Source organism: Perna viridis, chromosome 5, assembly GCF_037379345.1.
Source record: "Perna viridis isolate PV_CMFRI_1.1 ecotype Kerala chromosome 5, ASM3737934v1, whole genome shotgun sequence".
NCBI classification, from domain to species: Eukaryota; Metazoa; Mollusca; class Bivalvia; order Mytilida; family Mytilidae; genus Perna; species Perna viridis.
The window spans coordinates 8,709,047-8,727,514 of record NC_142449.1 but is presented as its reverse complement, the minus strand read 5'-3'; the positions used below and the strand labels follow the sequence as shown (position 1 = coordinate 8,727,514).

The following is an 18,468-nucleotide window of genomic DNA, read 5'->3' as shown; positions in this document are numbered from 1 at the left end:
GATCAGGAACTGAAAACCGATACATAACAGACAAATTCTTACTCCCAGTATTCAGTAGGTTATGACTTGTCCAAGAAAAACATTCCCCAAAAGTGAACAAAGCACCAGGCGGAGAAATCATGTCTCGAGGAACATAATATTATAATGTTTAAGGAATAATATTTTTTTACATTTTGGGAAAAGTCTCCAGGGGAAACAGCCAATATTCGGCTGCAATAAAAGGAAAACAAGTTCACTGACTTGAACTGTTCTGGAATTATAGCCCATTAAGGGGTAAAAAATTGTAAGTTTGGACAATATCATACAAGGAGTTTGTACAAAATAATAACATGCACACAATATATATATATGAAAGATAAGATAATGTTCAGGACACTGTTCCTTGGTTGAAGCACATATACATGCAAGACACAGTTATGTACACTACCTCTTAATCCCTGAAATTATGTAACAAGACTGGAAATAGGAAGGGGAAACATCAGTTTCACTGTGTCAAAACAATTCTTCTTAGTTCATGATACATAACCAAAAATTGCCAAAATTATATGATGACAAAAATCTAAAGTTTTCCAATAACAGTACTCTCATAATGAAAAGAAAAAAAACAAAATTATGTTATGTTTATTATGCCATCATCAAGACATTAATCATTGAAAAAGTATCATATTCTGCCATAGGAAACTTATATACATAGCAATAAACATACAGACTAGGAATGTCATTTATCCTGTTAAGTCCAGAGGCTTTATCATTATAGTAACTATCCACTTTTAGAGTTATGCAGACATGGAATTCCTGTAAATAGGTTTTTCAAAAAGGTAAATCTCCTAGTTTTCTGTTTAATGTAAGTAAACTTCAGGCATACAGTGATTTTATATATGAAACTTGTGAAAATTTTTTCAGGTGAGTTATAATAGAATGTATTAGCAAACTGTGAGTTACTTCCCCTTAAAAGAAAATTAAATGCATTACACATGTATTGATTTCTTATAGGAATAAGATATGAAAGCTATGGTAATTTTCAATAATCTGAAGCATTCTAAACAACATACTAGTATGTGGTCTTTCAACCCATGAAACACCCTTGCACTCTATTTTTCATTAGAAATGCATGCACCATGTCAGGATGATTGCAGTCATTTCCAACTTCTGGTTTTTGCATTCATACTGACATTTGACATGATCTTTCCTTCTTTTGACCATTCCTTTTACTACTTTTGTTATAACCCTTTATTTACATGTACTATAAACAGAATTTCCCATATTCATTTATTATAGAGGTAGAAATGTCTAACCACAGTACAAACACAGAATTTTGATCATGTTTATGGTGAAAATAAGGGCATATTAATAATCAGTAGTTTTACTATAAAATTACTGAATATTTGGCACCAACCATTTTATTAGTGAGGGAATCTGTGTTCTTTTTAAGAAAAAAAGAGATGTTCCAAACCCTAAAAAAAAAATTTTGACTCGTCCATTAAAAAAAAATGATTCAATATTTAAACAAGAATTTTCAAATGAAATATTTTCTGTTATGGCTGAAATAATATGAAGTTAGGCTCGTATATGATGGATGGAGCTATTTGTAATCAAATACCATTTGACTTTGTTGATAACTTTACTACTATATTGTTACATTACTGATGTCTCGACTAACAGGAATCTGTGAGACCTCCTATAATGCACTAACAGGAATCTGTGAGACCTCCTATAATGCACCCTATGCATCTACCTTAATTTTGCACTTGAGCCCCCCTCCCCCACCCCACAAAAAAAAAGTCTTAAACAACACCAAATCCCAGGATTTCCTACAAGTTGATAAGGAGTTTCGGGCAACGCATGAATCCAAGTTTTGCAGGAAAATGCCTAATTTCTAATGGTCATCATTTCTACAATTTATGTCCAAAAATAAATTCCTGACAATATGTACATCCCAATATGGTCATTTAACACCTCAATAAGTTTCACTACAATCCTGAAAGTCGTTGAGGAGAAGTTGTGGCCAATACATCGGTTCAGCAAAAAAAACAAAAAAGAAAAAAAAAACAGCCATCATTTTTAAAATTTTTTAGTTGAGAAGAATGCACCAGTCCAAGTTTTGCTGAAATACTCGTAAATTCAACCGCCATCATGTCTACATTTTTGTCCAAACATGAATTCCTGACAATATGTACATCTCAATATGGCACTTTAACACCTTATTAAGTTTCATAATAAACTGAAATTTGTTGAGGAAAGTTGCAGACAATGCATCAGACCAAGTTTTGCTGAAAAAAGCCTAAGTGCAACAGCCATCATTTGTACAATTTTTGTCCAAACATAAAATGTTGATGGTATGCACATCTCCACATGATTATATTACATCCCACAAAATTTCATAACAGTGCCGCAAGCTGCTTGAAAAATAGTTTGGACAGACAGAGAGACAGACAGGGTGAAACCTACATCCCCCAAACATTTGCAGGGGTATAAATATTATCAGATTAACATTAAACTACTTGAAGTAGGCAAAAACTAGCTATAGCAGTTCATGGCATAGGGACTGTCAATGTCCTACCTATATAAATACATTTTCTTATGACATTTATACAAATTCATACACTGATGCCATATTGATTGCATGTGCCATGCTAAGGATCTTAAAATTGTCACATTCATAGAAAAAGGTATTATCAACCTTGAGAAACTTGTGCACATGAACATCTAGGACCACACTTATGACCAAACTATCTTTGTCTAAAGACATTTTACTGTGAAGATACTTTTTATCTTTTACTTATTAAATGGTTTGACAACTAATAATTCTTAATCTTCATATAGAGTAAAATTACAATTCTCTCCTGAAATGAACAGCATCTGCAAAAATAGAAAGCAAAAAAATTTAAAAGTACCTTGACAGTTACTGGGATGTTTAAGAGGTATAAGCAGAGTTTTAACACACATTGCACCCTAGATTAGACTAGTGTCTTACACACAAAGAAACAATTAGTCTAGCAGGACTTGTTTTTTGGAGCCATCCTCCAATTCAACATGTTTGAATCCTTTCTCTAGATCAAACTCTCTTCTGAGGAATCCATACAAAAGATCTGTTAGGAGAAATATCTGAAATAAAGAGACAGTGATAAACAAAGCAGACATTTATATCTATCTTTAAGAAAACATAGTAATACAATTAAGATACAAATGGAACATGAAAGATTTATTCTTTCAATTAATTAAAAAAAAAATCCTTCATGCTTTTTTTCCTGTAGGGGGAGTTCCTAGATTCAATTCAGTATCAAGTCAGACCAAAGACTTTAAAATTGGTAGCAACTGTTTCTCCACCAAGCACTAGGTATATAGGAAATAGACTGGTTGGTTCAGAGTGGAGTGACATGCTGGTTGTTGCTTCTGTGAAATAGCATAATTTAAATCTGCCTTGGAGTGTAAGACTAAGAAGGATATATATTTGATTGATTAAATGTTCTTATCCTGAAATGCATGTAATACCTACCACAGAACATAAAGCTGCAATAAATCAATCATTTTTTTTTTATATGCCCTTAACTTTAACAATTATATGTCTCCAAGTTTTTTAATGAAAAACATTTCTGAGGTAAACACCTAGGCATGACAGATATCAATGATGGACGGTACATGAAGGCTAACAGAAACCTTTCCTCTAAATTACATGAAGTTAAACCTTCCAGATCAAGAGATTAAACATGTTGTTACACAACACCAGTAGATTTTTACCCTTAGACTCACTAAACAAGTCATTTACATTCTGATATAACTATAAATGGATGGCAAGATTTAATTGTTAAATATGGCTTTTGTTTTTAATAGAAAACAGGATTGTAGAAGGCAAATGGATTTGTCAGTAAAATAAGAATACCGGTAGATTATGTACTAGTAAAACAACTAAAAGCAAAATAATTACATGTATATTGATTTGCTATATTTTAAGTCTAGAAAATAGATGCTCTTGAAAGTCTTCCAAATCTGCAGCAATGTCAAAGAAAGTATCCTAAGATATGCCTTAAGTCATGTCTCAGGAATAAAATTAGAATGGTCTTAGGATATGTCTTAAGTCATGTCTTAGGAATAAAATTAGAATGGTCTTAGGACATGTCTGAGACACGTCGTACGGTGTAAACAGAAGATTAATTGGGTGATCCTCACTATGATCATTGTAAGTTGATCTTAAGAGGATGTAATGTTTATTATGATTTAATGACTGATAATTATTAAAAACTGAATGGTGAATATATTGGAAAGGGGTATATATCAAATTTATAATATATACAGAGCATTGGAAAATAGTACAAAAATTAACACTATTAATTCTAATGAAATTGTTGTCATTAAAGTAATACATACAAATACATGTACAATTTAAAACTAATACCTACCTATGGCCAATTTGATACACACAAAAGATTGGAGCAGACCTCCACTCGATATCATTACCTTTAATTTCAAAAGTTGCTAAATACGTATTGCATGAATCACAGTAGAAAGGAAAGGAATATAAATTTTACAGAAAGTGTAATTCAAATTATATTGACTTAATTTAAGAAGAATAAGGCAACACTATTTTAACAGGGTACCTTATATTATTAATAATAGTATAGGAGAATATTTGACTTAAAGTAATAATCTGATTTATCTCTGTCCCTAAATTCTACATTTCTTCAAATGTTATTTCTTTCTTATGAGATAAACCTATACAATGGCCATGTTTGTTGTTATTCTTTCAATATATGACATCTTAAGTTCATCTTAAGTTTAAGGAGTAACCTAAGATCATCTTAGGACACTTATCGAGGTATTCTAACTTTAGGACAAATTTTAGGATGTATCTTAAGTTAGGAGACTTTTGTTGGCATGACAAGGATGTGTCCTAAGACCAGCCTAAGACATGTCCTATTCTTCAGAGAGCTCCTTTGACATGGCCCCTGAGGACTGAACTCTTAACAGATACTACAAAATCTTCTATTATAAGTCACCTATGTACGCCATGTACAAATTATTCATATCACATATTACATCTTACAATATTATATAGCTGTTATTGTCTTAATACTGCAACGAAATTTTAAACAAAAAAATGACGTTTTTTTAAGCCAAAAAAAAAAGGTTTTATTTGAAGCAGACGAAATCCTAGCAACTTCAAAACATTGTAATATCTGTGATGTTACAACACAAAGTTCAGTCAGTGACTGCATTTCACATTGTAATGTCTGTGATGTTACAACACAAAGTTCAGTCAGTGACTGTATTCCACATCGTAATGTCTGTGATGTTATAACAGAAAGTTCAGTCAGTGACTGTATTTCACTTGAAAATATAGTCAATACATCTGAACTGCTCAAACAGAACGGTTGCAGTATAAGTAGAGTTAATCAGTAGGTTAAATAATATGAAATTTTCAAAATTTAAAATAACCATACCTGAGCTGTAGAGAAGGCTAATGATGTAGCAAAGTAAAAATTAGCATTTGCACTACCAGCATATATCCAGAGATGATATAGAATAGGTCCAAATACAGTGGTACATATATACATACAGGTAACCACAAAAGAGTTCCTCATATCTATAAACAAAAATGTCATGTAAATGTATGATATTCATTTGCCAGTAATAAAAAAACCTTCATGCATAATTGTTTACCAAAAAAAAGGGCCATAACTCAGCAAATAATTTCATAATTTGAACATGATATGTAGCTTGTCAAGTAAAACTATTCACCAAATATCAAATGAATATTTGCAAGCATGACAAAAAAAAGTGCAGAAAATGAGTTTTTGCACTAATTTTTTTATGTTCAAGTGCCATTATTCCACTAAAAATGAATGAATTGCTTAAAAAACTCTAACTTGATATGTAACTTGTCATGGTAAAGCAATTTATCAAATATAAAAACAATATCTGGAAGCATCACAAAAACAAGCATTCTGAAAGTATTGCAAAACAATACATAATCCCCTCCCGGCTGTTTATATCACTGACCCAAATACTACCTTGGACAAAAATCAGTGAAGCAGAATGAATTATAAAGTTGATCTATAACTCATCAGGGTAGACTCACATACAAAAAATCAGCTCAATATAAGTGTTTAGGAAAAAAGTGTGGAATTAAATTTCGGTAAATTTTTCAAACTTTAAAGGCAATTCTTCGGTCAAAAATCAGCAGAGTGGAACGAAACTAATTTGATCAGAAACTCATCATGGTAAATTCACATACCAAAAAATAGCTCAATATCTGCAAGCATTGAGAAAAAAAGTAAGGAAAATTCAGATTTCCATAAATTTTTCCAAGTTCAAGGGCAATAACTCAGGCAAAAAATCAGATAAGTGGAACGAAACGTAATCTTGATCTGTAACTCATCAAGCTTGACTCACATACCAAAAATTAGCTCAATATTTGCAAACATTTAGAAAAGAAAGTGTTGAAGACTTAAATTTTATTTCAGGTCTGACAGATGGATGGATCAAGTGCAAATCTTAAGTCCCGTTTGGCTAAAGCCGGTAGAGGACTAAAAAGCAGAAAACTGCATTGACAGACTGACAGACAGACAGAAGAAAGGAGTGCAAGCCTAAAATCTCCTTCATCGAAGTATGGAGACTACTTATTCAGTAGTTTAGCTACAGGTAGCTTTGTATTGAAATGGTAAGCACTTACTGCAAAATTAGTATAACACCTTTAGAGATTTAAAAGTAGTACTTACACTGGAATACATATCTCCATAAAGGTAATAATGACAACATCAGACCTACATCACTGTAGCTTGGATAGGATTTAAATATACAGATGATACCAACCAGAATGTACATGAAAAACACTGGATGTTCTCTGAAAAAGATATGCAAATTAAAAGAACACGTACAAGAAATTGATGTTTATAACTAATTTGCACATAAAAAGAAGACATTACTGTTGATTGTATTCCAAAAGAATACCATTAACCGTGATTTACAGTAGTTTTATTTTCTCTATTTTTATGGTAAGAGCTGTGACATGAAGATTAAACAGTCTGAAATATTTCCCTCGAAGAATATTATAATACAACTTGAGAAATGATTAAATATTGAAAATTGTGTGAAGGTAGATTGCAGATGCTGCAAAGAAGACCAGAGTTAGAAACAGCAGCCTGCCCACCAGCCCGAGACAGGGCAGGGCTGGCTAATTTTAGCAAAAATCTGTATGCTGCAAAGAAGACCAGAGTTAAAAACAGTAGCCTGCCCACCAGCCCGAGACAGGGCAGGGCTGGCTAATTTTAGCAAAAATCTATATAGCCATATAGTAAATATATTGAAAAATTGTATTCAGGGTTGGCTACAATTTGAGTGAGTTTCCTACCATAAGAAGACACCATAAAAATTCCCAGTTTACGATAGTGAGAAGTACTTACTTCAGTCTTACAGATAAAGGTACAGTATATATCACTACATTAATCTGGAACACACATAGAAAGAATACACGGAAATGTTCAAACATTTCAGTGAAGAAGTACCAGAATACTCCCATATTTGGGGTCAGGTCAGGGACAGTCAGTCTGAAAATGGATGGTAAGTAAGTTATTACAAAATATATAAAATAATTATTTAATCTAATTTTTTTCAGACATGGACCCATAGACTACTTAATTGAAGTAAACAGATTGGTAAAAAAAAGGTGTGTTATACTCCAAATATGTATAAAACTCCCTAAATTGACAATAAGAAAAATCAATTTATACCAAAATGAAATATTAATGACTTCTTATATTCCCTATAAGTTATGCAAGTGATATCAATAGGATTTCAATATGTGGGGTGAAGGCCTGTTGTATCATATGATTCAATAAATGTGGTGTTTCTTGTTGAGTCCTATTATTCAATCTGTGTGGTGTTTCCTGTTGAGTCCTGTGATTTTTTGTGGTTAACTTCCAATCAATGTGTTAATTTATAGACTTAAAGAACTTTAATTATTGCTACACTTACATGAAACCATATGTTGATGAAATGAAGTCCCATGACCCTTCTAGAAATGCAGAGATACAAATCAATGTCAGAGTTATAACAATACACGTTCCACAGGTTCTGATGTAGCTCATCATAGCTGGACTATCACTGTAACTAATTTCTGAGTTAGATGACTTCTTCTGTAAAGTAAAGGTATACTTTCAAATTATTCAGGAAAAGCCTTGCAGAAAAATTGTGTTCCAGGTAAAAGTATTCCGGAAAAACCTGGTAAGAAAATTGTGTTCCATGTAAAATTTCTAAGTGAGTACTGCTATATACAAATATGTGTACAGAAACACTTACTACATGAAAAAAGAAATGTTTCACGTTGAAGAAAAAACCTCATGCAAAATTCCTCTATATTGTACTAAATAAAAATTGGAATACCACTTGGTAAAACATACTACTTTAATCCGGCAATGCAGTACTACCTATTTTTTATATCCATAAACAGTTATTTGATCATGGAATTTTTTTTTTTAAGTTTATGTTTTGCCTGTCGTACAGTTTGGTAACCTGCACCTCACATAATACTAATTCATACATAAAAATGGAAAACAACAACATATAGGAGCAACCATTTTGTTTTTTTAAGGGCAGGGGGTGGGGATGAGTGGGAGCTAGGATAAAATTTTCTATCCGACTTGTTCATTTGACAAAATATAGGTCCTGCTTTTTTTTCTTAGGAGAAAAGCATTGTCAGTCATTCAAAATAAAATGCTTTGCAAGGTGCAGCTTGATATGATAGCAGAGATTGAACCCTGAATAGTTGAAGCAAGTATGTACACACCATTAAAACTTTGAATTTTAATTATGATTACAGTAGATATTTGACACAAGATAAATATTTGGCCCTTATTCCAAAATGGTTCCAGTCAAAACCTCAAATCAATTTCAACCTTCCTTTGGACGTATTGCACTTAGTGGTGTCTTGCCCTTGTTATTTACTTTGCTCTACTCGAAACCAAAAGTATTAATTCCAGTCTTACTTTAGTGCTATGGCACATTGCAGTAATATATAAGATCCATTCACTTTTAGTCAAGTTATTGTCTGGACATAAGGAAAATGCTTGTTTTAGGTCCCTTTTTGGTCCCTAATTCCATAAAGATTCAAGTATTAACCCCCAAAATCAATCAAAGGCTTTCTTTGGTGGTATGAAACCTTGTATAATAATACAATTTAAAAAAAATCGATTCACTAATAGTAAAGTTATTGTCTGGACAACAGGAAAAGGCATGTTTTTCATCCCACTTTTTGGCCCGTAATTTCTAATATGTTAAAGTCCTAACCCCCAAAATCAATACCAGTCTGACTATTGTAATGTAGAACATTGTGAAACAATACTATAGACATTACTATGTTTTTACTGGAGCTATAAAATTAAATTCCATGAAATGCTTGTTTTTGACCCCTAATTCCAAAATGGTTGGGGCCAAAACCCCAAAAACCAACACCAAAATTCCTTTTGTAGTTAAAAACCTTGTTATACAATTTCATAAAGATCAACAAACAGATATTCAAGTTATCACTCGAAGACCAAGTGTCTATGGACACTGACGACATAGACGATGACAACACCATACCATTTATATATGACAGTAATATTTTTAGCACTTGTATGAAAATATTAACAATAAAATATGAGGACAATAAAAAACCCTGCCTTTTCAATGTTTTTCTAATGGCTTTTGTTTCTTTTTTTATCCTTTTTTTTTATTTCAAATTCCATCCTAGCCAATAAAAATAAAATGATAGAATGGTAGTTCATATGCAGAATATTCTATAGTTACCTGTCTAAATTTGGATGTTTGCATAAAGAATATAGCTGCAGGTACACAGAGTATCAATGGATATACTGACAAATATGTTGCTATGGCAATAAATAAACAGCACATCACTTCCTTTTCTGTAAAAAAATATTGATCTAAAGAACTTATACTCAATTAAGTAAAACAATATTAATAGTCAGTAATAGGGTAATAGTAAATAATATTTGGGGTACAATTTGGAATACCTCTATCTACTATGATACTGCAACTTTTCTTTTTGGGGTCACATAAGTCAATATACATTGAACATTCATACAGTCACTGAATGAACATAACTCTCTGTTATAATGTAACATGTTATATATTTTAAGTTACTAGAAGGTCACACATTTAATATAAAAAACATGGTTTTTCTTGCTTTAAACTTTATTTTCTCTTTCAAATTTTTGTTGCAGTAACAACAGTGCACTGATTTGACAAACACTTAGATAAACAAACCAGTAAAACCTCTCATTTTCCTACTGCTCTCATCCTCATCAATCAGTTTTATGTCAAATCAGTGTTCTACTTCCTGTCTATATACTTTTGAGAAGCGAATTTCAGAGTCAAATAATCTAATGTTAACTATTATACGCATGATAAAATTTCCAGTAGGTACCGGTAATATTATGTCAAACAGATATCTCCCCATGCAAACATTTGAAAATTATTAGATTCCTTTGAACACATCTACATCTGATTAAGACATCTTGAAACCATCATTAAAGTTCTTTCAATTTCAATTGAACACATTAGAAAGCTGCATTTCAAAGGTATGTAGATTGACAGAGGGACCCTTCATACTTTGATTGTAGAAAAAAAAAATAAAAAAAGGCCAAATTATGTCAAAAGAACATTACCTTTTCTTTTATTTGATCAAATGTTACTAGTAAATGTTTATCTAGAAAAATTGTTCATAAAAATGTCTATACTGAAATGGTCTTAGCTCAATTTAATTGATCAAAACAAGACAATAGCACAAGTGCAATAAAGGTAGGTGTATATCAAAGATAATCACACAAAAACTAGTCACACATACATAGTAGGGCTGTTTATTGGGTTAAAAAATAAATATTACAAAATTAAATGTAAAATAGTAAAAAAAATTAATACCTGTCCTAGAATGCTTGTGGACAATAACTGTCCTTTGTTGACAATAACTGTCCCAGAATGCTTGTGGACAACAACCATCCTAATACATACCCTTTAACAAGTAGTATAACACAAACAATAATGATAAGTTGTTAAAGATTCCCGTTGATTTGGCAAGGCAAGCTCCAATGCTGTATGGATTGAAGGAAAACCTAAGAATATAAAATAATATTTTCCTTTTTCTAAGCTGCTCTTTTTCTACCTGTTGAAGGTAAATTTATGTAATCTTGTGTGTATAATTTTGGTTTTGGGAATAAATTAAGTGTCAGTAATTTGTATTTATCCCTAAACAACAGAAAGATATTTCTTGAAAACCCGTTGATGCTTGTATATCCTTTGGGATCAACAAGTTCAATTTTTACTCTCAAGACTCTAGTAATAAGATAATAAACAGCCCTCAATGAAATACTCTGTTTCTATAACTATTAAATTTGTAATATTTGTGGTACTGAATTGGAATTTCCCTCAACATGAATATGTGTAATATGTGAAGGTCATCATTAATGCTAATAAAACAGCCTCTGGTGGCCATCTTGTTTAATCAAGCGAACCCAATATTTTATCACATGTTTAAGTTACCAAAAGTTAACACCTAAGCATATACCATTAATTATATATATGGTAGCAACACCCTTAATATTATAATTAATGCTTTAAGGTTGCTCCATTGAAAGTTTCAAATAAATGGAAAGAAAAGCATCACTTGCATTCATTAATTTAAAAAATCATAGAATCAGTACAGTAATGAAAATGCATAAGTGTTCCACTTAAATAAAACAAAAAACTGGTATAAAGCTATTTTGAATGTAGTCTATATTCTGTTATAATAACATGAGTTCACATACTTACGCTAAAATGATGTAAAACTCAATTAATCTTAATTCCTCTGACTTGATGATAAGTTTATAGCTGTCAGTTGCATATTTCTTTACTTCATTTGCCTGCTTTTTTAACTGTAAATACATCATAAAATATTTCATTTTCACATGCATATCAAGTCAAATTTTCCCAATTTCATAATGTATGTACACATGTAATATTTTTTTTCTTAAAGAAAGTACCAAACATACAACATAGTTATTATCATGTATTGTACATGTATTTAAGTACCAGTCCATACCATACAAAATTAAGACACTGCCTATTGTAGATGTGATTCATTAATAAACATATGCTTTATATCCATGCAACAATAGTCCTTTCTGTATTCAAACCTGCATTTTATAGAAAACCATACATTCATCTCCAACTATATTCAACAAAATCAAACCAAGTCAAGAATGATAACTCTTGCAAAATGATAATTTTTATACACAATCTACATCATTATATCCAAAAGTGCAACAATGAATGACAAACTAAGACTTGTTATGTGGTCTGTATCTGTATCTGAATTAGAAATAAAAGTGAATTTTGTTGGTTTCTGACATTCATGAATCACCTCCTGTCTGATTCTTAGAAAGATTGCTAATTTAATACACAATAGTAAAGCTCTCTACTCATGATAGTTGACAAAAATACCAAGCATAATTATTTTCAGGGCCTAATTTAGACATCGATAACAAAGAAAAGTTTTAGTAAATTCTGTTTGAAAAAGACTATATTGACATTTTTGTCTGTAATCTATCACAAAAATTTCTCCCTATCAAAGACAAATGGTAAAAGTGAGTACTAACAAGGAGAAGTTTCTGCTGATTTCTCCCTCTAGATTAGGCCCCAATATTCTTTCCTTTTCTATACAGTATAATCTGTTTACTTTGCATTATTTTGCATTCATTCAAAAACAAATCTGCAATCTAATGTCCTGTTAGTGGATGTCACTTGTCTACAGACAATAAAAAATGTCTGCATTTGCCTTAAATGACAAAAATGTCTTTCTGCAGAAATTTTTGGTTATACTGACATTCCATATATTGTATATTTATGAGGTATCTACTATGTACATGAATTATCTTCATCTTCCTTATATTATGTACGTACAAGGTAACCACCGTGTAAATGAGCTATCTTCATCAGTAACATTAGACACAGTGCATCAAGACCCTACAGAAACAGAAATTATACATTTTAGTTTCCATCATGTTCATTCTTTTCTACAGTAACAAAAACAACAAAATCTTCAATGCCTTTACTTAATCACTTGGATAATTTACTAGTTCATGAAAAAATAATAAGTTTCTTTAGAGATTAAACTATACAACAAGATCAAAGATTTTTAAGCCAATTTATACAGCAAGTAACAAAATCATTTTGCCAAAATATTCAATATATTGACCTTTCTCCCTTAAAAAAGACAGAAACACAACCCCTTATACTTACTACATGCTTCTATATCATTTCTTCAAGGATCCTATTATACCTTTCACCAAAACAATTTTAATTGGCAGCCACTCCTTGTCCTTCTATACCTTTTACCTAAAGCATGTTAATTGGCAGCAAGAAAATTGCAACTAATGACTAAGATAAAACAAGACCTTTGAGGAACTCTGGGTTGTGAGTTCAACCAGGGGTGGAATAGGCGGAGACGTGGCAGGTATGCGCCCCTTTAAAATTTGCACAGCATGGGTTTCAGGGGTAGATTTAGGCGGTTTTAAGTTGAAACTTTAATTTTTCGCTAATTTTACCACAAAAGATATCTACATTGCACCCACTCTAGAAGAATATTTAAAAAAATTAACCTCAAAAAATTTTTCACCTCGCTCCACTCAGCAAAATTTTAACTATGCACCCTCCCTTATCTGAAATCCTGAATCCACCCCTGTCAACCACTTGATTTCTAGGCATGGCTTGACCAATTGGATCATTTCTTTTTATTCTGGAACAAAATTATTAAAAACAGTGGGCATGCAGATCTTTTTACAGATACCAAGATATACAACCAATACCCTGTACATCTTTCAGTAACCTAAACCAGATGGTGGGTACAGGTGAAGTTTATTTGTATGAAACAATACAAACTTACCACAAATATCAGTAACACTGTATTGTCCGAAAACTTTGACAAGAAACCTAAAAGTCTCATTGTCAAGGGTGTCTGAAACACAAACCAGTCTGATTAACAGATATGTATACAAGAAAGTTAGAGTTAAAAATAGAAATAAATGTTGCAATGGTTGTTATCTGAGCATACATGTATATTGTACAATCTACCATGCATGAAATTTACATTTGAAACTTTGTTTATTTCTCATAATAAGATCAATGCAATTTAATCAAATATCAAGTGAAGAAAAATATTGACAATTTGGAAAAACTGAAATGATTATGTCGAATTACCTCATGAAACAAATCTCCTGCATAAGGTGACACCATATTCTCTTTCAAGGCAAGTCCTTCCATGGCTAAAACAGAGTTATTTAAGTACAATAACATACATCTGACACGTTTTTCAAGTTATTTCTTTTCATTATACTTAATCTGTATAACTGAAAAAAAAGTTTGAAATAATGAGTAAATTAGCCATGTATATTCCTGCATCATAAAAAAATTACCTCTAACTAAAATGTAAAAAAAATATTAATGGTTATTTAAAATTAAAATCCTTCAATGGCACATTTGGAATAAGGCACAGAAAAAATTATGTGTTTCTAGTACTATCGGTCAGTAGAACTGATTTTTATTTTTAAGTTATACATTTCATTTTTGCAAAATTATATTTGGTATCTGAAAGATTTTTTTACCAAAAAATACAAACAATTCACCAATGTTACTTAAAAATTTGTATTAAAGCATTTTTTAATTATTGTGTGAAGTGTGAATGGAGAACTGGCACTTTTATCTATATTATAACTAATATAAAAGAGATATATTATATTACATATTATATTATAAGTAGATATCTAAATTGGCATATACAATGCCCATGATAACCTCTTTTAAATATTGTATAGGTGGGAGATTTTAAAATAAGAATATTGTGAAGTTACTTTTGATGTTCTAACAAAGTGAACTGATGGAATTAACAGTTTCACTTCACTACACCTTAGTTTTATGGAAAACTGAATCATATGCACTTGTTTCATATCAAAAATATTATCCCATACCTTTTCTTTACAAGGGCAGGGAAGGGGATGATATTTTTTATATGAAACAAGTGCAGAAAAAGATTACATGACATGATAGTGACAATGAATATCGATTCATATTATACTCCAGCAAGTTGTCTGGCAAGCTATTTTCTGCCTCTGTGCCATCCAAACCTCTAGTATCTGACTTGTTGAAAGACACAGCAAATGTGAATAAGCTAAACATGTGTTTTAAAATATTTTAAGTCTTTTATTTACATAAAAGAAGTTTAACCCACTGGATATCAAGTGAAAAAATCCTAAATTTTTGTTAAATACCTAGAAAACATTTGTAATGAAGAAAGTTATCAAAGTGACTAGCCATTTTGAATTAGGTCACTAATTTTACAGAACACAATATATTTTTGACCAAATCAACTTAAAGTTGGTGATGGCAATTTGTTTGTTAATTTAATATTAAGGCAGGATGGCCTACCTGCATTGTTGTAGGTAGTGAGATTTAAATAGCCAGTTAATTGACTTTGCTAAAGGACTAATTCTTTAAACTAATTGGTTTGTCCCTGGCTTGTCACTGAGCAGTCTAGAGTAAAATCCTTGGTATCAAATCATGATCTCCCGTTACATTTGGCGCCCAACTAAAATGCCCACGGGTTTTGGATAGCTAATGAGCTAGTGTTAGAGTCCCTTTAGTACGAAGACTCTTAAGGTGGGGGGGAATGTGGCAGAATGGTGTCGTATAATATAAGTTCCGCTCTGATAGCAGTACCAATAGGAACCTGTATTATATAATACAGATTCCTACTTCTGCCTATAATTCTGGTTCTGGTAGAAACAAAATAATCGATAACTATGTATGCTTACATTTTACCTTACAATTACTATTTTTGCCAAATGTCTTGGATTATTTGGAAAGCAGATATAAAAGTAAAGGTTATAAATGTAATAACAAATGTATTTAAATTTTTTGTGTGAAAAAAAGTGGTCAGTCTTAAGATATGTTTACAATAGTTAAGCGAGAGTAGTGTCAAAATTCTTATTATATAATTCATTTTAAAGAGTGTCCCTATTCATTGAGTGATATAGATATATCTTTGAAAACTATATGATCAATTAATATACAACATGAAAAAAATATCAGAGCACCTGCATTCAGTCAGTACCTGTTCCAATATCACTAATATAACTCAATAATTCAAGCCACTGTCTGTAAAACTCTTGCAAATAAAGTATTCCTTGTTTAAGATCAAGATCAAACCTAACCTCCTTGATTTTTCTTTCTGATAGTTTTGGCATCTCTACCATGTCTATTCTAGATTTTCTCACAAAAATGAATGGAAATAAATAATATCATTATGATGAGTGATTAATTTTAAAAAGGAAACATTTGTTTCTTTAACCAGATTTCCATCAAAAGACACGATTTCCATCAAAAGACACAACTAAAACATTAACACTTAACCTTTCTATACATGTTTTACGTATGTGAATCAGAACAACAGTTTTACTACCCACCTCACCCCCTGCGGATTTGTTGGTGTTTATTTATATTTTTGTGTGAAAAGGGGAGGGTATGCTAATTTTAGGAAAATTTCAAGGAATATCTTATTTTTTTTATTTTGGCCCTTTTACCTGTTAATTTGCATTGAAATGATAGATTTTTTAAAATGATTTGGCATAAGTATAAGGCCCAACATGCTAGACTCTGGTATTTTCATATTCAAAAATAAAATTAAAAAGTTGCTCATTTTATGCATTCATCAATTATTTTACAACTAATTTTAAACAAGCCTTGCCATTTTTCAAACTTCTCGTATATGGGGGGGGGAGGTGACGGAACCTTTCTTGGGGTGGAACCTGACTTATACGGGGGGAAACGAATTATAGTGAAGCAGGACCTCTATTATTGAATACAAGTTCCCACCAGAACCGCTAAGGGGTCGGAACTTATATTATACGACAATGGCCTACCTGCATTGTAGCAGGCAGTAGTGTAATTAGCCAGTGAATTGACTTGGCTGAAAGATTAATTCTTTAGCGGTTTGTCGCTGGCGCTCTAGGGTTCGACCCTCGGTGGTGTAGTATTATTTTGTGAGTCAAACCATGCTCTCCCATAACAAAATCTTTATTTCTCAAATTAAAATCTGTAATTTTATCAACCAGATGTACCCATTCAAAATGCTAAAAACCAAATATGAAGTTCATTTAAACTGTTTTTACAACAGATTTCCAGGATTGCTGGATTTTCTGAACAGGTAGGTCATTTGTTTTTCCTCAGCTTAGTCACCTTCTCCCGTGTTAGGCCTAGGGTGAAGAAACTGTATAAAGTGTGTTCAATGGTAAATATTTGACTATTATTATGCCAATATCAAAGAATGTCGGAACTAGCGGTATGCAATATGACACTCAGAAATAAGATATTGGGGTATGGAGGAATGGAATTCCAACCTCTTACATTGTAAGAGTATTCATCTTGCAATTTTTCATTAACCCTGTCTTAAAAAAAACGTGAATTAAAGTATTTCTGGAAAATGATCATCAAAACAGGAAGACCTACACAATTTCGAAAAAAACAAACCTCGTTCCCAGGAAGTTAAAGGTGTAACAATCTCGGTTTGCAGAGAAATCCATTCTGGGAGGGATGTCCTAAATAAGGCAAGACGAATGACAATCCCTCCTATTATACATATCGCAAAGGGGATTGTTGTCATTCTGTTATCTAACAACCAAGAGAAAAAAACTGAAAACTGAAATTTCGATTTTTGGGGTTGTATTATACCAGGGAGTGGAACACATTAGAAATTTTGTAATAGCGTGGGGTTTAGTCATTTCATCCCAAGTCTAAGTCGTCTCTAATGCCGGCAATAAATCTAAATTCTAGAAAATCGCACCTGTAAGTTTGACAAAATGCATTTTCTTACTGCATAAATTCTCTGCTTGCCTTGTCGTGGTTCTTTACTAATTCTGTACTTGTCATATTGTTTTACAGGTATATAAATTGATGTGTAATTATACATATACATGCTCACATACCTGTTATGAACATAATATATATGCAAGGCTATATGCATGATTTTTACCTGACAATAATGCTTAGGCTTCCTAGGTACTGATCATCTGTTTTTGCTCTATTTTTTATTTAGTTATATTGTTTGTGCTTGTGAACACACTATTTTCAAATGAATATATATTTTAATGAAGAACAGTTGTACAAGGCAAGCCAAAGTGGACAAAAATGAATATTTTGTAATATTAGAAAACAAATTTTCAATTTTACAGAAACATCTTTTTAGAAAATATTTTTCTAATATTAGAAATTCATTTTCTAATATTACAAATTATCATAAAATATCACACATTTTATAACACTACAAATTGAATTTGTAATATTAGAAAATGTATTTGTAATGTAAGAAAATAAATTTGTAATATTATAAAATCACTTTGCAATATTGCAAAATCAGTCACATATTTTAATATTACAAATTGATTT

General features: G+C 31.5%; 1 protein-coding gene across 3 annotated transcripts; it reads right to left on the bottom strand.

The window, feature by feature from the left end:
- Positions 1–605: 605 nt before the first annotated feature.
- Positions 606–17,761, bottom strand: LOC148615862 (GPI-anchor transamidase component PIGU-like). Of its 3 annotated transcripts, none has more exons than XR_015921881.1 (13): positions 17,554–17,761; positions 14,230–14,294; positions 13,916–13,987; positions 12,934–12,996; positions 11,803–11,906; positions 11,005–11,105; positions 9,784–9,899; positions 7,972–8,132; positions 7,401–7,544; positions 6,717–6,841; positions 5,439–5,581; positions 1,709–3,105; positions 606–1,675 (listed from the first exon to the last, which is right to left on the bottom strand). XR_015921881.1 is itself a non-coding variant. In XM_088581532.1 (13 exons), exons 1-12 carry the CDS (start codon positions 17,684–17,686, stop codon positions 2,989–2,991), a joined length of 1,344 nt encoding a protein of 447 aa, XP_088437658.1. In that variant the 5' UTR covers positions 17,687–17,761; the 3' UTR covers positions 606–795; positions 2,975–2,988. The 3 variants fall into 3 exon arrangements, 2 of the variants coding, with proteins under 2 accessions (XP_088437658.1, XP_088437657.1); XM_088581532.1 differs by having other exon boundaries at positions 606–795; positions 2,975–3,105; XM_088581531.1 differs by having other exon boundaries at positions 606–3,105.
- Between the last annotated feature and the right edge of the window lie 707 nt (positions 17,762–18,468).